Source organism: Lampetra fluviatilis, chromosome 26 (assembly GCF_964198595.1).
Source record: "Lampetra fluviatilis chromosome 26, kcLamFluv1.1, whole genome shotgun sequence".
Lineage (NCBI taxonomy): Eukaryota > Metazoa > Chordata > Hyperoartia > Petromyzontiformes > Petromyzontidae > Lampetra > Lampetra fluviatilis.
In genome coordinates this window covers 6,384,120-6,407,367 of record NC_136300.1, presented here as the reverse complement: position 1 = coordinate 6,407,367, position 23,248 = coordinate 6,384,120, and the positions used below count along the sequence as shown (strand labels likewise).

At 42.8% G+C, this 23,248-nt stretch overlaps 1 protein-coding gene across 1 annotated transcript; it reads right to left on the bottom strand.

Annotated features, from left to right (window-relative positions):
* Window positions 1-6,258: 6,258 nt before the first annotated feature.
* LOC144942017 (uncharacterized) lies at window positions 6,259-21,562 on the bottom strand. The gene is made up of 9 exons (XM_078868627.1): window positions 21,388-21,562; window positions 18,744-18,811; window positions 16,899-16,916; window positions 15,451-16,545; window positions 15,298-15,353; window positions 14,770-14,884; window positions 13,393-13,592; window positions 12,322-12,801; window positions 6,259-9,535 (listed from the first exon to the last, which is right to left on the bottom strand). The coding sequence occupies exons 2-9, from the start codon at window positions 18,776-18,778 to the stop codon at window positions 8,538-8,540; spliced, it is 2,997 nt and encodes a 998-aa protein (XP_078724753.1). The 5' UTR covers window positions 18,779-18,811; window positions 21,388-21,562; the 3' UTR covers window positions 6,259-8,537.
* Window positions 21,563-23,248: the final 1,686 nt, after the last annotated feature.

Below are 23,248 nucleotides of genomic sequence, written 5' to 3'. Positions count from 1 at the left end.
GTCTCACTCCGAATCAGTCGAGCGGCAATATCTTTTCATCGGTGGCGTAACGCTGTGTGGAAGCTACCTGGTCTGTCGCTCCGCACGAAGCTTCAGGTCTTCTCGGCCACGGTCATTCCCTCCCTTCTCTACGCTTGCGAAACGTGGACCCCCCTAGTGGAGCATCTTCGCCGGTTGGAAACATTTAGGCTGGCCTGCCTACGATCCATCCTGGGTTTAACCAGGCTGGATTGTGTGAGGAGCTCACAAGTCCTTGAAAGATCTGGGCAAAGTCCCATCAGTGAGCTCCTCCGGCAGGCAAGGCTGCGTTGGCTGGGTCATGTAGCCCGCATGCCCAGCCACCGCATGCCTAAACAGCTTTTGTTCGGCCGGATCGAGGGGGCTAAACGGGCGCGGCACGGGCTAGAGAAGAGATGGAGTGATGTGGTACAGGAGGACGTGGAGCTGAGTGGACTTGCCGATGACTGGTACCAGCGGTGTCAAGATCGGCCTCAGTGGAGGAGGCTCGTGAAGGACGCTACTGGGCAGTTGGAGGCAGTCGCCCTCCAACAACAACGGAGGGCGGAGGAGCGACGCTCACAACAACGAGCGGAGCGCCGGGTGGCTAAAGCACAGCAAGTTGGCACAGTAGGGGGCACAGGTGGTGCATCAGCCAGTCATCTTGGTCATCTCGGTCAGTCGACCCGTGGCACCTGGGTCTGCCCCGTGACCTCCTGCCAGCGGGCGTTCGACACTTCACGTGGCCTCAAGGTGCACATGGCCTGGCACAAGCGTCGTGGTGACGTCACCGCCACTTAGTGGCGAATGGCGGTTGTTGTTGTTGCCCAGGGTTGGGTGTGTTGGGAATCGACGCGGATGAACCCCCCACCCTCCCCCTATTTGCATTTGTATCCAAGCCGCGTACGTCCTTAAATGTAGTCGCCAAACGGTCCCAAGGAGCCACCCTCACAGCTGATTAGGATTCAACAAGCGGCACCTGATCCGAGACGCCACAGGCTACTCAAGCCACGCGCGTTTTTTTTTCTTCGAAAGATAAAGCATGCGTAATTGTTGCTGGCTTGAATGTGAACGCACACAATGACGGTTGAGTGTAAATACTGCGTAGAGGGAATGGTTTATTACAAAAAAGGGATGTTTCAGCCGACTGACATCCATAAAAAAAGATTTATTATTTGGACTGAACCCTGCATATATTGGAGTGGTGTTTTAATAAAGTAATATCTATGCTAATGGTGAGGTGCTTGTGTGGTTTAGAGAGCGAGTGCAGGCAGTTTGGGTAGATATGTTAAATGTAATTAATCTTGTCGCGTGAATGCGGACACGTTACAGATAGACAAGTAAAAGTGACGTTTATTAAAAACACGTGCATAATCGTCGAGAGGCCATATCTATGGGACTTTTTTGCCAGCCTCAAAATGGGAAAAAATAGATATTCTTGATTCTTTCGGTAAAGTCACATAGAGGGGAAAAAATACGTGACTTTACCGAAAGAACCAAGAATATTAATCCCTTGCAGTCACGAAAGCTTTAAATAAATAAAAAATAGACGTTTACCCTTTCTGGCAAAAAAAGTTAGGATGTTAAAACACCAACCAGATACCGATTTCAAGTAATCAATTCTGCATTAGCCACATATACTTGTGGCCTATAGGCCGATTAGACTAAACATTTTTTTTGCAGGAACATACCCGAGTCCTGCTCCTATATGAAAAACAAATAGTAAAGTATCAATGTGACATCTTTGTATTTTCACGTATGAGTACGTCATCCGATATCTATTTAATGCTTATATAAAAAAAAAATTACGTTTGTGCAACATTGTCAACTTCTCATGGGAGTTGTTTTTGTCTTAACTTTACGTTTAACTGTTGAGCACTATATTTGATTTGCTTGTCGTTTTGACGACCCGGTAAGTCTTTGCAAATGAGACTATCATTGTCTCTTTCAGTTCTCACCTTGTAAAACAATGATTCAGAATCTGTATTTAGATTGGACAAATCCGATTAACTAGGAAGCTATTTTTCACGGATGTGAAGTATGGGCGGGTCAGCAAATATCTGTTGACATAGATCATAAAAAAAAATTTGAATAAAATGGAAGGCTGAAAAGGGTATGTACATGCCCGGGTCAGAGGAACACGTGCATTGGATACACAAATCAGACATCGTATTGCCTAAAGCAGGCTTGTGGAGGGCATGTCGCTGGCAGGGATGGCTGGTGGTCGACACCGACAGCCGAAGGATGACACCAGAAAGAATGTCCACCGTGGAGACGGAGCGATGAATCAGCTTGCATGCAGTTGCTATACTTCAGAAGATTGTGACGGATTAAGAAAGGCTTCGTCCAGACCAATGATCACAGCTGATGACGAACAATTTGAAAACAAATGACTGGAACATTGGAAAGTTTAGTTGCAAATTAACCTTCTGCCACCAAGGATGTGTGCTGCAATTCCGACTTCCTGAAACTTTCTCATTTGGGCCTATTAAACTCCGAAACATGTTTTTAATATAACCATCACCAGTTGTGCCAATGATTGCCCCCCACCGATCATTACGGTTACAAATGCGAATAAAGTTCACGGAAACACAATAGCAAACCGACGACTTTCGTGTGCAGAAACTTTAATTGAAGGTTAGACACTTGTTTGATAGGTGCTCAGGACATTTATTCGATTCTCCAGTTGTAAATTAGTTGATGTTTTATAAACTTTTGGTGCGGGGGGGGGAGAAAACGTAAATGTATCTTGACGAGCTAAGTAGTTCCTGCAAACAAAGCAGCAAATGTCCAGATGATGACTCCACGTGGCTTGTTTAGTCAAACATGTACAGAAGACGAGGGGGGGAAAAGCACAAACCTAAAAACGTTGCCCATCGCGGCGGGGATTAAGTTCTTGAAAAGTTGCAATCGGTAAATTCGTGATCCACAAACTCGTAGGGGTAAAATGTGGTTTGGTTCACGGTTTGTAATACAACCCGCCTCCTTTTGTTTTGTTAACCTACGTTAACCCAAACATGAAACAGGAAGTATGTTTAATATAAAGTATGATTATTCTTGGTTCTTTCGGTAAAGTCACGTAAACGGAAATAATACAAATATAAAACAATAAAAATGATCACGTTTCGACTGCAACACAAGCAATCGTCATCAGGTGTGAAACCCTTGGGCTACATCCACATTTTCTTGCTGTGGATTTCCCACCTGATGATGATTGCTTATGTTGCAGTCGAAACGTTGTTTTATATTTTTATTATTTCCCTTCTACGTGACTACCGAAATAACCAATAATATGAATCCCTTCAGTCACGAAAGCTTTAAATCAAAATATAATATTTTAGTGTTCAATATACGTTGTACAGTATATTGTTTAAATAAAATGTAGTATACAGTACTCTAAGAAAACCACCGCAACGGTGGCTGTGTTAGTGAGACATTTAGCCTGTTAAACAAGTAAACCCGTAAAAACAAAGTTTTTCACTATAAATCCTTTATATGCGTGGCGGCTAGAGTCTTCTCGTCCTCTGGCTTGAGATGGCTGCCACCTTTGGGTCAGATGATTGTCTGCCAGTATTAAGCAATTGGTAATTAAATATTTAATTTGTTTTCCCTAAACAGTGTAAAATTTTGGAAATTGTTTTTCACGAAAATTAATTGTCACACACAACGAGTCTGTGTGGAAAATGTCAGCTCGATTGGATCACGGGATTTAAAAATATATTTGCCTGTGGAGGACGCGGGGATCGATCCCGCGACCTTTGGCATGGGAAGCGAGGGCACTACCAACTGCGCTACTCCGCCACGGCCTGTGGAGGGGTTACGCTCTGGGCTCCTCCACTGTGACGTTCAGCCAAAGCCATGAATGAGTTGTATTTGTATAAATGTAAAATAAAACATTTTTGCCTAAAAAGTGTTAAATTTTGGGAATTTTTTTTCACGAACATTAATTGTCTCGCACAACGAGTCTGTGTGGAAAATGTCAGCTCGATTGGATCACGGGAAGTGGGTTAAAAAACGAGCGAAAGATTTGCACGGTCCTAAGCAAGCAAGCACGCAAGCAAGCAAGCACGCAAGCAAGCAAGCAAGCGAACTTAATATAAAGGATTTAAAAACGAGAGCCACCGCCACATCGAGGGAAAGGAGCAACGGTGGCTGTTACATTGACATGCTTTTCTCTCACAATACAATGGCCACCTCCACAGCTTCGGTGGTGCCCGATTTTCTTACATTGACATGCTAATCTTACATTAACAGATTGACATGCTAATCCCTCACAATACAATGGCCACCTCCACAGCTTCGTAGTCGTGTAGGTATATCAGCTCTCCGATCTTACATTTACACGCAAATTCCATCTCTAGCCCCGCCCACTTACCCTTGGGCTACACCCATCTCAAACCGAAATAACACCTGAAGATGGAGGCTTGTGTTGCCTCCGAAACGTCGTGGTTTTTATTTTACTTTTATTAATTTGAATGTTTTACCTACGTGACTTTACCGAAAAAACCTAAGAATATGAATCCTTGCAGTCACGAAAGCTTCAAATCTAGAACGAAATAACATCCTGCTTTAGCAGTTCTCCCGCTAGATTTTTTCCCGCCTCATCAGCTCTCCCGCTAAATTTTTTCACCTGATGACGATTGCTTGTATTGCGATCTAAACGTCGTGATATTTTTGATTATTTTTCTATCTACGTGGCTTTACCGAAAGACAGAGAATATAACTCAAACGACGTTTACCATTGCGAGCAGGGCAGTGAAGAGTACGGTACTTTACGATGTACACAGGAATCTCGCGGCCAGCCGTAGATGTTCAAGCCACAGAGGGCACGATGAGCGCACTATGCGTTAATAATATTGCGCTTGTGGTTAAATCCGCGGTGGGAAAAGTTTCCGTGTCGTTTCAACTGTGCACTGTCAGAACAAAGGTTGGTCCACCACTGTAGATATGAATATGGAAAACAAAAAGTGCAATCTTAATAAAAACATGTCAAATGCGTATGTATGCAGAAAATAAGCCGACCGGTGAACTACTGTATTTCGTCAGAATAGTTGGTTTTGAATTATAATTCTAATGAAAATGTAGTCATGTTTTATATTGGAGGAACTTCACACCAGTCTCAAGAGTGATGTAAAGTCACACTTTGGATGAAACCATCCAAAGTTGCTCTATTTGACCTATGGATAAAAACACCGTTTGGAGTTCCATGTCCTTCACCTTGTTTTAACTCAGCATTGATCCATATTGTGAATTGCCAAAACACTCCATTCAATGACAATTGACTCCACATGTTTTTTTCTAAACAATCCTTTTTTAAAAATCGTAATTTGGCACCTGCATATGTTGTAGAGTACTTGGGTCAAAATAAAGAACCACGACCAATGTTGTGTTGCACCTTGTGAAGTCTTCCATCTTTCTTTAAAAGCTCTGAACTTATGCATGGTCAAACCCCAACCTCTATGTAAGCAGCACGATACAAACATGGTTAATAATTTAATCTAATTATTGAAGGGGTGGGCTAGTGGCACCACAGTACTTCAATGAACTTCGGTGACCCAAGTTCGAATCCGAATGCCCAATTCCGCTCACTCCAGAAGCAATATTTCAACTGATCTTGGCCCCACCCTCTTCACACACCCACACTTAACATCGTGGCAAAGTTTGGCCAAATGTCAAGTAACCCCCATGATTACGTGGCATGCCTTAGCCTTCATCTAGCAGTGGATTGAGGCTGACATTTTAAGAAACGATTATCTATATTATTACAGAACAAGTGTTGTAATAAGCAAGAATCATAAAACTATTCAGGAATTTAAATGATGTTCACATCACTGGCGGAGCCAGTGGGGGGGGGGGTGGCACGTTCCCACCCAATGATCCCATCGAAATCCCTAATTTCGATCGGATCATTGGGGTTTATCAGTAATAAATCGGCATTTTGCGACCCCCACCGCCACTGTGTAGCATATTATGACTTGCCCGGGACTGTATGAGATGATAGGACAATAGTCCGAGTCCATAATTGGCAATAAGTAACGGTATAACAGTTATAAGTTACTCAGAATTGTGCGCAGTTGCTTATACAGTATCCGACTTCCCTGAAGGCATTCACCTTCAGCGAGCGCAATGCCGATCACACGCGGTTCGAAATCGACCCTCGATCGATGGCTGCGCCATCGCCGCACACGCGTCGAATAAAAAGCATGGGTCAAGTCCTAACAACTATAATTTTTCATTGGAGGGGTTGCCCCCCCATACATGAAAATCTTGGCTCCGCCATTGGATCACATTACATGCACTGAATTGCACATTCAATGCATAGACATGTTCTATTTTTCAATGTATGCAAATTATTTGCTAGTAATTAACGTAGTGTACAATTCACCACGCAGGTCTCAATGTGTAACCTCCATACACTTAAGTGTTGAATATATGTAATAAACCAGTCATATACGTTACGAGAAAAAAAATCGCTGTTGAATACCAAAAATACTCAAAAATTAAGAGTATAAAACGGGGTACATATATGGGTGAACTGTAATCTAAATTGTTGGATTTGACAAAAATATGAAATTACTGGAAACCCCCAAAACATTTTCAATCTAGCTTTGAAAGCATCCCAGAAGTCAGAAATTATCAGTTTCATGGACAAGCAGCACACCAGTTCCATGTGGCTTTTAGAGAGAAGCATTTTTTTTAATGCGATGGGTAACATGCCCGTGGAATATAGAAAAACGTAATCAGCTCCTCGTGTAGTCTGGGCATACGGGGTGGTGCATAGTGGAGGACAGAGATTTTGGGACAATGGCATGCACGATCTTATAGGTAAGATTACCTTAAAATTAAAGTCGGTTAAGACGAGAACAAATTTATTTCCCACGTGATCAAATCTACAATTAGTCGTGTGGAACAATTAATACAGATCATGGGAGAACATACTAATTTAGACAGCAAAAGTTTACAAATAAATCGTCAATTTGAATAACGCAAAAGGACTGCGACGACTCAATGATTTATGAGCCTATTAAGCAACGTACACAATGCTCTTCAGCGAATTGAACTTCAATTTCATTTAGACAAAACTACACCAACATTTTTAAAATCAACATTCAATTGATCAATATTAAACCAGTTTAAATCCAAGATAATTTACACAATCCAAGCATGAGGTTATAAAAAAAACCGTTAGAGAAATAGGATAGCATAAGGATAATATAAATTAGGATATATGACCAAGCACTGTAATAAAATCTGCTATAAGGACTCATGAAAACATACTTTTTGCATTGGGATTTTTTTATCTGGACATAATTTGTAAGGAAGAATACGTCAATGAATACAGTAGCAAATTAATAAAAAATAACATCAATACATCGAGGGCCTGATGATGAATATTTTTGAGTAAAAGCCTCCTGTCCTCCAGTTATTGGCCAGAGCACTTGTTCAAGATCCAACCTCGTTTACACAATGGAAATGAGTGTATAACGAAAACATTAAAAAAGGAAAACTTGAGATAACCTAAACTACTGCATGTAAGTCACATGAATGAAGCAGGTTTTAACTTTGCTGCAGTACAAATGGCAGATATACATGCACACGTTTAGCACTAAAGTAAACTCACCATTGCAATGTATCTTAGTACCAAGACAATTGGAAAATGTTCACGAATGTAATGTGACGTCCATTGAATGTTTCATTTACTGTATTCTAAAGAAAAGAAATACTATTTTGAAAATAGGTTTTGCTAATTTCCCAAACAAATATTCTATCACATTTTGCAGCAGGCTACAATTGAGCATAAAAAGGGGCAAAAATACTGCCTCATTTCCAAAGTTATGGTCTTGTGAACGCATGTGAATTGCCCAATTTTCTTCCCCCTCCATTGAATTTTGCAACAGGGCAGCAGGGTTAACACATTTAAACGCCAAAGCATCGGCAAAAAAGAGACTCAGAAATCTTGGTCTCCACCACAAACCTAAGCCACAGCAAGCTCCTTCCTTACATGATGTGCCAACATTTCCAAAGACACGGAACAAAAACTATCCTTAACTATCCGTAATATATAATTATTACGTGTACCATTCTTAAAGTATCAGGAAATAATTTACGAGTCGCTTGATTCAACCACACCGACACTGCCTGCACACCAGCACACCTCCAACCATTAGGATGCTCTCTGCATCAGTGGAAAACTGCCAGCCTCAATTTCTTGCAGTGCACCACAGCTCAATTGTAGACCCTGCTGCTCCGGGAACACGCTTCACTCGCTCCGTTGAAAAACATTACGCCAGCTGCCTGATACACGCACTTACCATTCTCTCTCCCAGTGCCAACTCCACAGCAAGGGGTACACGATACAATGCTTTGCTCTAGGTGTTTGTGTGCAGCTTTGCGCCCATTACATGATTGTGTGTGGCCGGAGGAACGGCAAGCCTTCTACCCTACTATTCATAAAGCAATGCATCGTGTACCCCTGACCTCTCAATACACCTAAAGTAGGGTTGCCCAGACTTCTCAAAACGTGGTTCCATATTCATGCTTCAGTAGCGCTGCTGGTACTGTTCATCCCAGCGGGCCTGCTGTTGGAACTGCGGGTGCTGCTGCCGGAAGGCTGGCTGCTGCTGTCTGGCCCAACCTTTCTCCTCTCCATAGCCCTGCTGGCCCATGCCATGGGTCGGCTGCGAGGGCATTTGTTGCTGCTGCATCAGTGGCCGCTGTTGCTGCTGTTGTTGTTGTTGTTGCGGTGGCGACCGAAACATGGGTGCTTGCGGCTCCACCAAAGCCGCCGACTGCCCCTTCTGCGACACGGCAGCCGATGCCTGCTTAACGAGCTGCGATATCGCCGGACCGCTCTGCATGAGCATGTCGAGCGCCTTGCGCACGTTGGGGTTATCCAGGTCGATAGACGACGGGTTTACAGTGGTGGGACCGACAGTCGTGCTGGTCGCTCCCCCAGAGGTGACGCGCTCCTGCTGTTGCGGAGGCACCAGTTGCTGCTGCTGCTGCTGCGACGGCATTCGCACGCCTTGGTCGGAGAAATCCCTGCCCATGTTGCCGTAGTTGCCGTAACCACCGACCTGACCCTGACCTCCCTGCGCAGAGGTGGTGGCGCGCGGCTGCAGCGCATCCTCCATGGGTGCGTGGCTCAACTCGGACTGCGCACCTACCGACGGCGTTCCTGGCAGCCAGCGTGAGTTGCGTCGCAGCGGGGAGAGAGGACGCGACGCCGCCACTTGCCCCATGTTGTTCGCCTGCTGTCTGCCCGCCATGTGGCCCGATGGGGGCAAGCTCCCCTGCCTCCCCATCCCCGCCGCCATTGCACCTCCACCGCCGCCGTTGTTGTTGTTACCGCTGTTAAAAGCAGCACCGGGCGCGTCGGCCGCCGCTCTGTTACCGTACGCACCTACGGCTTTGCTTGCCATGTTGGGCAGTTGTTGGTCAAGTCTCTGGTGAGCCTGTGGTGTGTTCTGTTGAAGATGGTGCATTCCAATCCCTCCCTCAGCCAAGCGTGGCGGGGCGGCTGGCTGATTACGCATTCCTGGCACACAATTGAAATCAAAATATGTGACGTGTTAAAGAGGCTACATTGACTATTTTTTTTCTAGAAATGTGTTCTCTTCGTAGAGGAAAGCTGCTAGATGTGAAAAGGTGTAACGCCTTACCAAGTTTAGTTTCTGTACTGCAGTAATAAAAATGGTTAAATTCTAAAATCACCCTTGCTGAAGGACATAAGAAATTACAAATTGAAAAATGGGAATTATCAAAAAAACTCTAAAATAATAGTCACATACCCTGAGCCAAAATGAATGCAATGCCAGAAAAAAATGACACTGAAAAACAGACCGTATGAAAACATCTTAAATTGAGCCTCTCCACCAAATTTGCTTTCCTATTTACAAACTGAATATTAAGATTAGGGCTTTAGGCAGGTAATACAACAGCTTATGTAAACACTGCAAAAATAATTTCTTCAAGGCAGAATTCAGAATTTTAGCTGAAGGAAAAAAAAACCTAGTGAGATGGGACATCTCGCTTACTCAGGTGTCCATCTAAAATGTTGATTTTGCACAATCGTTAAATGTTGCGAATGATATTGACAGGGTCTTTAACTGCAACATTACAGCATTAGGCAGACTGACAATTATCTACAAGAATGACTGGGTGAAAACAATTATCAAAACTCGCAACTTCGTGTAAACCAATTGTGGTCAAGTAATGCAACAATCCATCGAGCTCCTGCATGCAAGCTAATTCCATTGCTCCATCTCGGGTTTGTGTCCTCCTTTAACTGCCACCCAATCGTTGGCCTTGACCACAAGTCATCACCTCTTCTCCTGTTCTCTACAACCCCACTTTTCTTAAAATTGTCTCTGTGTAGACACTTACTTGTAAAGCAACAGAAGTTTTTTAATCACTGCTTGGCCAAATATTCACCTAACACACAGTTAATATTCCAAACCCTTGGCTTGTATCTCTAGGCAGTGATTGCAAATTTCTTTGCAGGTTCTCTAATCATTTGGACTCATCAAAAGAACCCATACACACATAAACCAACTAGTGCTGCAATGAATCATAAATTCAATCAATGACAAAAAATATATATATTTGAAGTTAATTAACTGTCTGCCATTTTAAAATGGTATTTTTTAAATGCCATTTTAAAATGGCAGATGCTAGAAAGCTGGGGCCCGAGCACCAAATGGCTTATGCAATTAAAAACATTGCGTGGGCCACTTTCAAATTTCTCATTCCCCGCGGCATTTACGCACAGGGATTGCGTAAATGTCCACGAAAATGTACGTTTGATATCGAGCAACCATAAGTCTGCAAATACTCTGATAGCTGCACGGAAGGAAGAGATCAGTATTTTAAACTTGTGCTGGAGCAGTTGCGTCTTCTTTGTGGCTGTTGGCATTGTTGACTTTGTTAATAGTTTTGTTTTTGTGCGTTGTGCTGTATGTGGTTTGAGTGTAGAGTTGGAACTGTTGTTGTGGAATATGGCTGTGGTGGTGTGCTTTGTGATGTATGATTGTAATTATTTCAGCAGCTGGTGTGTTTTTCTGTGTTGTGAGCACTTGTAGTGAGTGTATAGTTTTGAGTTGTGGTTGAACAGTTGTAGCTGCAACAGTTGTGCTATATGGTTGTGGTTGCTTCAGCGGTTGATGTGTATGACTGTGGTTGAGTGGTTAACATATTTTTCGATCAATGCAATACACTTATAAGATTGACATTGCAATATACTATACCAACATTTATCATTTTTCTAACATGGTTAACTATTGACGAGATAATAAACTGTAACATGAGCAACACTGCTGTGCTTACCTCTGCCACGCACGCACCTTTATTGCGCAGCTCCCGCTAAATTGTGGGTTAATTTCATGGAAACGGGACACCCGGATTACCAAGTGTCCACCTCAAATGTGAAGTTCACTCCTCTCCCAAGAAGAGAAGCGGAGCTGATGCTGCTGCTGCTGCTGCAGCAGAAGCAGCGTCCATGGGAAGTGGTGCCAAAATCCCCGTTGCAGCCGACTGGCCGGTGGAGTGGGAGTGATGACGTGATCCATAGCGAAAGCCAACGTGCCATCCACGTCTGTAAACTTCGCTTTTCTCACTACGAACTTTTCATTGCGTACACCGATCCGCTTCCTGCTTAGATTTACGCAATGTTTCTGTGCCCAGGCCCCTGGCCTCCATAACAAGAGAAACTCACCTTTGATGTGGTAATGACGATGACTTCAAGATTTCTTGCCCTCTTCAATCTTGGTAGGCTTATTGTTGTTTTATAGATGTAATGTCATTATACTAATAACTTACAGCCCTTTGTAAATAACTACACTGCTTCGGTGATTATAATAATCAACTTGTAAAGTGTTCAAATTATACTTTGAGTGTAAGGTTTAGTTTTTGTTTGTTACTATATGAATGGAGTGGTGCTCTTATTCATATAGTAGTTATACATGAAATTTTAAGTTATTCTAGAGGTGGAATTCAACTTATGAGGTATTGTTAGTCTTATTTGATTGGTTTAAACTCATCATAGTATGAGCGTATGTGCAGTGTTCATATTATATACTGTAGTTTCATAGTACATATAATGCTATTCTCAATAGTTTCCTCGAGTGTTCCAGTAGTGCCGGAATAAAAGTCAAGTTTCATGGCTTCAGTCACAGTTAACCCAAAATATACTTTACAATCTTCCCGGATAATGCCTTAACATTGCCTACGAGATATCACCAATGCCTACCACTTATCTGCAGCAACCCCAAGACACACAGCACCAGAAAGAGTGCCCCTAGAGTCCCCCGCACGCTGCCACCGTACCTCTTTCGTTGAGCGCCTTTTCACGCAGAAAGCGCACTTGCTCCGAGATGCGATCCAGCTCTTCCAGGGACATGTCCTTCCCCTCGCTCAGAGCGCTGCGTAGCGACGACAGCGAGTTGGCATGCTGCGAGTAGGCCGCTGGCGCTGCCGCCTGCTCACTCGGGTACCCGGACGTGTTGCCGCGCGCGGGACCGGGCTGGTAAGGTGAATCTGTGGGCGACGCTCGCGCATGTAGGGGTGGGGCCAGGGTGTCCAGAGCTGGTGGGGCGCGCGCGGGAGCCTGTGTCGAAAAGCTGGTTCGGAATTCCGGTACTTCCGAGAAACGGTTCGGCCGCTGCTGGCGCCGCAAGACGCTGTCGGCGCGCTCGGCTGCTTGTCTGGCGATCTCACTCCGCCGCCGCTCGCGTAGGTTGCCCATGTAAGACTCAAACTCGCGACCCACGAGCTCCATGGCCATGGGCAGAGGCGTGTCGTGGTGCTCTGGTGGAAAACGCGATGTTTATGGCGCCACATCAAAGCTACCTGGATAAAGTCAAACACTACAAACGCCACTTTCAGTGGCATCAAAACAGAGATTTTTTTTTTTCTGTAAGCCCAACATAGGTTTATTCAATCTTTGTTTCCATTTATTTGAAAGGAACACAAAGGGGAAAACGATATTGCATTGCAAAAAAATACTGTCACACATTGCACCTATGGATGTATGCAAAATTATATTTTGCCAATCGATAATTACGTATAATTTGAAATTAAAACACGAACAATGCACGTGGAACAAAAAATTCAACTTCCCTATTGGGTGAAAAACATTTTCCATCATGGCTGGTGACACCAAACGCAAGTTAACATTTTGCTGTGAAAAAAAAATTAGGTTTGCACAACTTTTACAAGACCAGCGTTCATCATCAGGCCTACAGAAAGCCTTCACCAATTTCAACGATTCTCCCATGGCGGCGTGTGAATCCCGTCGCACTTTTTCCGACTTTATGGAGCAGCAAGCTAGCCGGCCACATCCACAAATGAAGCTTGCCTTTCGGTTGCCACGATGCATACGGGGGTCGGAGGGCTTACGTTGCTTGTTCCCCTGAAGGACGTGGACGGAGCAACAGTTGTGCGTCACGTGTGGGGGCATGACGGCGATGGCGAAGGCGGAGCCCCCATTCTTTACATCGTTCAGGGCCTGGCCCAGGAGGTTCTGCGAGCTCAGCATGATGAGATCCACAGTGAGGCCCATATTCCGAGCTTGCCTTCCTATATTCTCTGCATAGTCCCTGCAACACCACAGGACCAATAACTCAGGAATGGAACAATAAAAATTGCGTCACATACTTAAATGAGTACTTGGTAGCAGTCATCGTCATAGGCAGTTCTGAGTCAGTCTCTCTTCCGAACATCCACCACCGAATTCCCAAAAACTGCTACTAATTTTACAGAACACAGATGTCGTATCGGCTGAGTCTCTTTCTGACTGGGCTATCAGTTCGCAAACGTTTGATTGCAATGCTAGCACACTTTACAAGATGCCCTCCCAGCTAAATAAGAAAAAAGTATAACAAATTCATGACAATATAGATTTGAGGAGGCTCTAAGGGTTAACGTATGTGTTTATATCAAATCACCAACAATGATGTTACAGTGGGCCTTAATTCCAGACTCTCACCAAAAATGTACCTTCAATTATAGTAAGTTTTCCAATTTCAGCTGAGTTGATAATTAGAAGGAAGCATCCATTGTTAAAGTTTGTTTTTGCAATTCTGCAAAATATAATTTCTACTGAAAAGTGGTTGACTATGTCAGATACTTAAAGTTCCGTGAAAGAACTGGACTGAGATCAAGAATGGTGCACGGAGATGATAATTTTTAGTAATTCAAAATTCGCAATTTTTTTCAGTGTTGAAACTCCAGTCAAATAATGTTACTTAATTATTTTCCAGCAGGAATAGCCAATCCATTGCTATTTCATATATAAACGTTCAAAAGTATCAACCAATGACATTGTGTAAAAGTCAAGCTTTTTTGTTTAAACCCAAAAGCGCTTGAAGCTTTCGTGAAATAGGAACGTTGTGATTGTAAAATTTTACACGAGAAAATATTAGGAGTTATACTTCGTTTACGTGTGTAATTCATTTTCAGTTACGGAATGTAAAATTCTACATTTCCAGATGACAATTCCTCCAGCCTAAAGTCTCCACCTAGTGTCAATACAGCATCACTGTAAGAATATCCGTTTCCCATTACATGGGAATTGTAGCCAAATATGACGTAATTACTTACTTAATGGCAGGGTAAATAAAATATTGATTTAAAGCTTTTGTGACTGCAGGGATTGATATTCTTTTTTCCCTTCTACGTGACTTTACCGAAAGAACCAAGAGTATGTAAATAAAATCCTGCAGTCAATATGGAGCAGATGCTAGTGGCAGATCCACACGAAATGTCACCACTCACTTTTGCTGCCGCGAAGCCACAATGACAACACAGTCCACAGGTCTCTCACTGTCGTACTGTTTCTGAATTTCATCATAAAACTTTAGGTAGAGCTCTTCACGCTTGATTTCATCTCCTGACCAAAATATAGTTAAAAGCATTTAGCGCAAGACAACTGTACATAGTTAGAATATTACAATTTTCCTCAAATTTCTAATGCTGTCTGAAGCAAGCTGCAACAATAAAAAAAATCCTTCATCACATTTGATGACATATCTAATGCACCCTAAATGTTAAAAACTGTAACATACTTGATAAATGTCATATTAATAAGTGACAAGTTAGAACTGAAGAGTTTGTAGGGCAGAATTATAGATGGCACCAGCAAATAAAACATTAAAAACTGAACCTAAGTTTGTGTATGCAAGAGAAAAAAGCTAAGCACATTACATAATGCACTGTAGTCCCTTCATCTATATATATTTTTTGAAAACTTTTTGAATAGAATTTATATTTAGATCACACACATGAAATAATAAGCTGACAGACCTGATGAAGGCATGTCTCTGGCTGGTCGCTGGTCTTCATCATCGTATGATGGCCCTCTATAAAATTAAATAAAAAAAACACCATTACACCATTTCTCACAATCAAAAACAGCTCAAAATACCAATCGTGCTCTGTAATGAATACTCCAGTTACCTGAAAGGTGGCTCGTTCTGGTCCTCTTCACCCCACAGCGAAGTGTTGGGTCCGTTATTTCCATAGCCACCCCTGCCAGGCATGCCTCCCCTGCCGGACATGCCCCCCCTGCCGGACATGCCCCCCCGACCGGGCATGCCCCCTCTTTCGTGCATGCCCCCTCTTTCGTGCATGCCCCCTCTTTCGTGCATGTCCCCTCTTTCGTGCATGTCCCCTCTTTCGTGCATGCCTCCTCTTTCGTGCATGCCCCCTCTTTCTCGCATGCCCCCTCTTCCGTAATTGTCCCGTCTTTCGTGCATGCCTCCTCTATCAATCATACCTCCTCTGCCAGCCATGCCCTCCCTATCAAACATGCTGCCTCTACCACCCATGCCCTCCCTATCGTGCATGCCGTCTCTTCCACCCATGCCCTCCCTGTCGTGCATGCCCCCTCTGTCGTGCATGCCCCCTCTGTCGTGCATGCCCCCTCTGTCGTGCATGCCCCCTCTGTCGTGCATGCCCCCTCTGTCGTGCATGCCCCCTCTGTCGTGCATGCCCCCTCTGTCGTGCATGCCCCCTCTGTCGTGCATGCCCCCTCTGTCGTGCATGCCCCCTCTGTCGTGCATGCCCCCTCTGTCGTGCATGCCCCCTCTGTCGTGCATGCCCCCTCTGTCGTGCATGCCCCCTCTGTCGTGCATGCCCCCTCTGTCGTGCATGTCCCCCCTGCCGTGCATGCCCCCCATGCCACCCCTATTGGGCATCCCCCCTCTGCAAGGCATTCCACCCCGGCCAGGCATGCTGCCCATCAGTGGTTTGCTGTTCATTATGTAATGAGGACCGCCATGGAACACAGGCCGCTCATTCCGCGAGGCCATCCTGTCCCGGGATGGGAAAAGCCGTGGCACCCTCCTGTCATCCCTCTCCCGCGAGGTCCTCCGCTCACGTGACCCCTCCTTTGAACGCCTGCGATCGTCACGGCGCTCCCGGCTGGCACGCTTTTCTCTGCCACTCCTTGCTGATGAGTCGCGGTGGCCATCGCGAGACGAGGGTGACCGGGACTTATCACGGGTCGAGCGGTGCCTCGAGTCTTGGCCCGATGACCGCTCAGGAGACCGCCTGAGGAGAAAGCTTCCATGCATTACCGTGCGTGCAGACGCCACCTGAAAATAGACTTGCAAACATTGGCCGAACTTTTGCAAAACACAGGTGCTGAGCTACTGGAATTAATACATACCTGAGTATAAAGGCAAATGATTTATTTTAATGAGAAATAAGACATGCAAGGATAACTATAAAACCATTATATATTTTTAGGGACATTCTATAAAAATTGCCATCTTTGTTAACGTTGCATGTTTTTGACATTGACTTAACTCAGGTGCTCAAAAATGCATTTAACAATCAAACAATGGTCACTAGATATATCATTCAGCTTGCTATAAAAAAACAGCAAAAAAACAAATACTGACCTCTTTGAATCATCATTTCTGTAGAAATAACAATTATAACAATGTTAAATAATATAAAAACAATTAAACATGAATCTTACCATCAGTAAAATTACCAAAGTGTGCATCTCACTCTTAAAATGGTGTGAAATTATGAGAATTTCCATTAAAACCTAATGGATATACACAAATGTCATCAAAACAAGTGGTGTATGAAGTGATACATATATACTGAACTATTAAACACACTTGATGCAAAAACTATTTAATGAGTGGTTTATACACAGCACTTCAAATTAAAATGGGCATTTTCAGTTAATCTTGAATGTCTTTTCTAAGGCTATCCAAAAGGGTGTCCTTCTGAAATAATATACCCAGACAATTCCACTGCAGATTTTATGCATCCGTGTAAAAATGTCATTAAAGTCTGAAGTGTAATTATGTGCTCCATTAAGTAAACTGTATGCCAGAGGGGCAGAAAGGCCACTTGTGATTTGCCGACACGAATGAAGATGCTTTGTGACTAGAACACAATCAATAACTGTCCTGCAACTACACATGCAAATTTCATGTGAAAATAGTTTAACATAGACAATGCCAGAAAGCTGTTTTAAAGATTAAAACATTTTACAAAGGTGGCTAAACCACGGATTTTTGCTTGTGATTCAATGTTTACAAAATTTTGTTTAAATGTTGAACATTGTAAATAAAATTTGACTTAAAGCTTTCGTGACTGCAGGGATTCATATTCTTGGTTCTTTCGGTAAAATCACGTAGAAGGGAAATAATAAAATAATATAAATATAAAACAATAAAAAATTATCACGACGTTTCGACTGCAACACAAGCAATCATCAATAGTCAACGTTTTTGGGTTTAGATCGCGTTATTTATAAATGTGTCGTAACCCTCCACCACCCGACACGGCCAATCAGTAAAAAAAGTGTCACGTTGACAAAAGACCAATAGTTCACTGCTTTAGCCCACCGGTGTGTTGAAGCGTGAAACCACAACATTTACAAATTTTGAGTACGACGTTTCGCTGGTAATTGCATCCAGCATCATCGGGCAATTCGGCAGAATGGTCGCGAAAGCCTACGTGTTAAAATCATCATCAGGTGTGAAATCCACAGCTATTTATATTATTTTATTATTTCCCTTCTACGTGACTTTACCGAAAGAACCAAGAATATTGTAAATAAACAAAATGTATGCCAAATTCAGATTCTTTGGGTCTTTCGGTACAGTCACGTAGATAGGTTCAAAGTCACGTAGATAGGTTCAAAGAAACTATCTACGTGACTTTACCAAAAGACCCAAAGAATATGAATTCCTGCAGTCACGAAAGCTTTAAGTCAAGATTCATGCCAAATTAAATTTCATATCTTTAGGAACCTGCATAAAAATATCACATTGGTTAAATGGTTAGGCTCTTCTGTAGAATAATTATGTAACTTTCAGAGAAACCACTTACACATATATGAATAAGATTCTTGGCAGCAAGCAACAACAAAAAAATATTAGAACAAGTTTTTCAGTAAAAAAATGAATAACATCATTTAGTAAAATTTCCAAATCACTATAGAAAGTGTGACAAGCTCCAAAGTGAAATGTGTTTCCATTGTTTGACAATATGGTAGCTAAAATTGTTAGAATTGTTTTAGTTACATGAATGTATACTTGAGGACAACACAAAAAGGCTTTCATAATTAAAAGTGAATCTCGACAAGTTATGACAGGCAAACAAGTGGTTAAAAATGTCCAGATGGCATAGAAACAAAAATACTTTTCAACCCTTTAAAACACATGCGTGCACACCATTCGTAGAAATGTTGGTGTTTGGGGCTGAGGACTGATTTCTTTTACCTTTTGTCACTTTTTGGTGGACTGACTTTAGGCATTGGTCTCTTTCCACTCTGAAACCACACAAATCTCTGCAATAAAATAGTGATGACAAATATTTAATAAGACTGCATGTCAACACAACAGGTAAAAAACTGAAAAAAGCAAAGTCAAATGTGGTGCACAGTGGTCATAAATCACAAATGCTAAGCCTGTATGATTTAAGAATTAAATGTTATAACGTGGGATGAATGCTCGTCTTAATTGGCTTACCAATGATGTTGCATGCATAACAAATTCTAAATATGTACTGTAATTTAACAAAATATATGCACTCGTTGGATTATAAATGATGGAACCTTCAGCGAAATCCATGTAATTTGGCATCAAAAATTGTCTTGAAATGAACCATCTGCACGTAACCATACCCCGCCAGTGTTTGGTAATGCAGGGTGGACATTACTCATTAAATTATCAGAGGCACTAATGAATACTTTTTTTTAAATGTCCTGCAACGCATTATGTACAAGAAGATACAGTGCAGTATAGCTTCTTTTTTGCTAAATATATTTTAACCATGACAATCTCTCCAAGCTTTTGTGTCAGCTGAAAAGTGGAAACAGCAAAGTATAATGTCCATAGTGCACCACACACTTTGTAAAAGCACTGAATATTGCTGCGTTTCACATTTTAAGAAATTACATGAAGGCGTGTGGAGTGTTACCATAGTTATGGAAAATAGCTGCGCATTAGCCAAAGCAATATACGGCACTCACAACTCATTTAAAAGAGGTATAATTCTTAACAGACTCAATTCGGCAACCTCAGTCAACATTTGCAAATCATACACACAGGGTAACATTTAGAAGGTAATTATCTGTTATTTTAGTTCATAAGTAACGGAATAATTCAATGGCTTGGCTTATACGAAACTGAAAAGCACCTTCCCTGGGTGTACAAAAGTTCGTCTGAGTCGGCTTTACATGGCATTTTGAGGCGTTATAATAATCGCTTATATTTCCGTTTAATTAACCCTAATCGGTTCCAAGTCCACTTAGCGACCGATGTTGGCGTTTAGTGAAGTTCAACAGCAGTTTCCCCGACCACCATATAGTGAGATGTGCACAATACTAAGGTAACGTTCGTATTGCGTTTTAGCAAATCGGGGAACAACACGTGACAGCATTAAAGTGCATTACTGCACAATTACTTTAGCTGCACCGCTGCCTACACCTACTAGGGGCCATCCATTTAGTACGTAGTGTACGCAAAAATCTGTCAAAACTTGAACCCCCTCCTTGCACGCATGCGTACTTTTTAACCCCCCACCCCCCGAATCCTATAGAACGGCCGATATTTAATCCACACAGAAACGATCAATGATTAAGTTTTAACGTGTTTGAACAGATAGTCCACCGCCGGACTATCTAATTCATTTGAAGGCCAATGTAGACACATTATTATCGAGGCTTCACCCCCCTCCCCCCGTTTCCTATGCGTACATTGTCAGTAAGACCCCCCCCCCCTTACGCAAGCTCCGCATTTGGGTTAACCCCCCTTCCATGCGTCCGTACTAATTGCATGGCCCCCTGCCCCATAGTCGCTCAGTTGCTGAAGATCTGACGAGATCGGAGTTGCTTTCCGACTGATTTGGTCAATGTCCGCCTTCAAGTGCTCAAGCAACAACGTTCGACAACGCAATGTCTGTAAATCGCAATTGCCCGCTGATCAAATGGCTGTTGTCCTTGGAGATGTCTTGACCGTGCATTGGTTACACACGGGATGCCTGTAACGTGCATGATGAGGGGATTTCTCTCATTTAATTATTCGCGTTTAGAATGGGCATTTATAACGACCTTTATTGTATGACATGCACAAGCCGAACCTGCGTTGCCTGAATTTGCGAATGGAGTTTGTATGCGACGGATGTTTTGACGCTTCTACTTATGTACGCAGTACTGTCAAACAAAGCTTTCATTCTCTTAGGTTTTTTCGGTAAAGTCACGTAGGTAAAAAATAAATATTATTATTTCTATTATTATTTTAACCCTAATTGAAATATTATTTATATTATTATTTTTTAACCCCAATTGAAATAATATTATATTATTATTTATATTATTTTTTAAACCCTAATTGAAATATTATATTATTCATATTACTTATTTTTTACCTACGTGACTTTACCGAAAAAAACCTAGAGTATGAATCCTTGCAGTCACGAAAGCTTCAAATCTAGAAAGCTTTCATTGTCCACTACCGTCTTTACTCAACCTATATAACAATGCACTGCTGCACACGTTATTCCAACTGGACGAGCAGCCCAATAAAGCCCTTCCAAATACAATTTTACAAGTACAATCAATTCAATGCTCAAAATCCGTACGTAGCAAGGTAAAAACCCTAGAACGTGGCGTCAACGAACCGAAACCGCATCCGTGCATCGCAACAGTAGGTTATTACACATTTCCACCCGATACACCTCCTCGCATGTTGAACATTGCGTGCGATTCAAACCCTCCTCGCTGCCAAGGGAAGTTTATGTTTGCAACATTTATCGAGAAGACGCGAGGCGATGCGAGCGGGGCAGGCTGCAACGTTCGCACGAAGGCCGCGCTCGCCACCTCGGGGCGTTCCGATTTGCCCGCGCAGTTTGCTTTCTGCTCACCTTGATTGTCAACCGGGCCCCAACACCGGCCTCAACAATGACAACGCGATCGCTGGACTTTTAAATTGAAATGGAATTGTTTTTTTTCCACCTCAAAGGCGCTGCCGAGGCCAACGCGGTCAAGCGCTAAGATGGCGGGGGGGTGGAGGATGTAAGAAGGGCGGGAAACCGCGGGGTTCACTTCCGGAGCGGAGTCGATTCGACGTCGCGGTAAGAATCGATGAGTTCGGTTAATTAACTCTGCCGTACTTACACTGCGGAATCGATTATACTTCGCGTGTTAAATCGGTGCGGTCGATTATTTAGCCCTTCCGTTCTTTCTCAGCGGAGTCGATTCGACTTTGTGGTCCGAATCGATTAATTCACTCTGCCGTACTTCCGCAACGGAGTCGATTCGACTTCGCCCTCGGTTCGATCGAATAATTAACGTTACCGTATAGTTAATTAACATTTAACGTTTTTATTGATAATCCCGTTGGCTCAACACACTCGTCAATAACAATGCCTTAAACCAGTGGTTCTTCTTAACCTGGGGTGCACGCACCCCCTGAGTGTGCGAGATGCCCTTTCTGGGGGTGCGAGGCATGGCCAGATTTGTTTAGAATAGAAGTTAAATAATCGAAATACTAATTAAGCGCGGACACGTAAGTACAACTCACTTTGTTTCATCAAACCCTATGTATTAACATTGTACTCTTTTTTATAACGATTGAAAACCAAAGGAGTGCAAGGCTGCAGTAAAGGTTTAGAACTACTGCCTTAAAAGTAAAAAAAAAACGGCGACGTTCCAGGCAATAGCCCTTCATCATGTAGCAATATTTTTCGATTTAAAACTTTCGTGACTGCAGGGATTCATCTTCTTGGTTCTTTCGGTAAAGTCACGTAGAAGGGAAATAATAAAATAATAAAAATAATAAAATAATTCTCACGACGTTTCGGCCACAACGCAAGCAGCCGTCCTCAGGTGAAGAACAGGTCTTCAAGAACAGGTCTTCAAGACCTGTTCTTCACCTGAGGACGGCTGCTTGCGTTGTGGCCGAAACGTGAGAATTATTGTATTATGTTTTATTTGTATTATTTTATTACTTCCCTTCTACGTGACTTTACCGAAAGAACCAAGAACATGTAGCAATAATTGCACGTTATAATATATCATATACGTATTCTATACAGTATTATGCTTTTCTTAAGTTTTGCTGGCTGGCTGGCGCGCGGACATGTGTGCGGTGGGGACGTCACCCGCATCCCCACAGTGTTGAGCCGGGTTCGTGCGTGCTGGAGGAATCCGATGAGGTTTAAAGCTCTTTTTCACAGTCGTCCAGTCGGGGTGGATCAGATCGTTACAACAACAGTACAAGAACACGATTTGAACACGTAAACAAGTCACTTTAAATATATATGAATAAAACTAAACGTTTGTTTTTATCTTACCAGGTAAATCCAACTGAGGTATTAGCTTATTTTTCAGAAGCTACCTTCTGACGAGCCAGGGTTATGGCACCTTGACGCCCATGGGGAGCGAGTTTCACAACATTTGTGTGATTTTCACTTGCCCAAAGGCAATCATGATCTCTGTAACCTTCAACATCGTCATCAGTCAACGTTAAAAAAATACATATAACTGGTATAGATCAGAAGTATTCCAATGGGGAAAAATTAACTCTATATCATCATCATGGGACCTCCATATCACTCAGCTTTAATTTAAGAAAAATCATTACAAGACTACACGTACCAACAACTCCACCTACTGCGAAAACTTGGCAGGACCCTTTTGGAAGAGTTATGACTTGAGTCTTTCCTGGTTCAGCAAGCAGAATGCCACATGTCATGCAAAGCATGCTGGAAGGACCACGTTTTT

Bases quoted from the DNA above. Each gene is read 5' to 3' on its own strand.
- LOC144942017 (XM_078868627.1), bottom strand. From the start codon at position 18,778: ATGCCTAAAGTCAGTCCACCAAAAAGTGACAAAAG. The intron at 15,354-15,450 runs GTAACTGGAGTA...TTAATTTTATAG, and splicing joins CAGAACGAGCCACCTTTCAG to AGGGCCATCATACGATGATG. The intron at 9,536-12,321 runs GTACGGTGGCAG...ATTGTGTGCCAG, and splicing joins AAAGGCGCTCAACGAAAGAG to GAATGCGTAATCAGCCAGCC.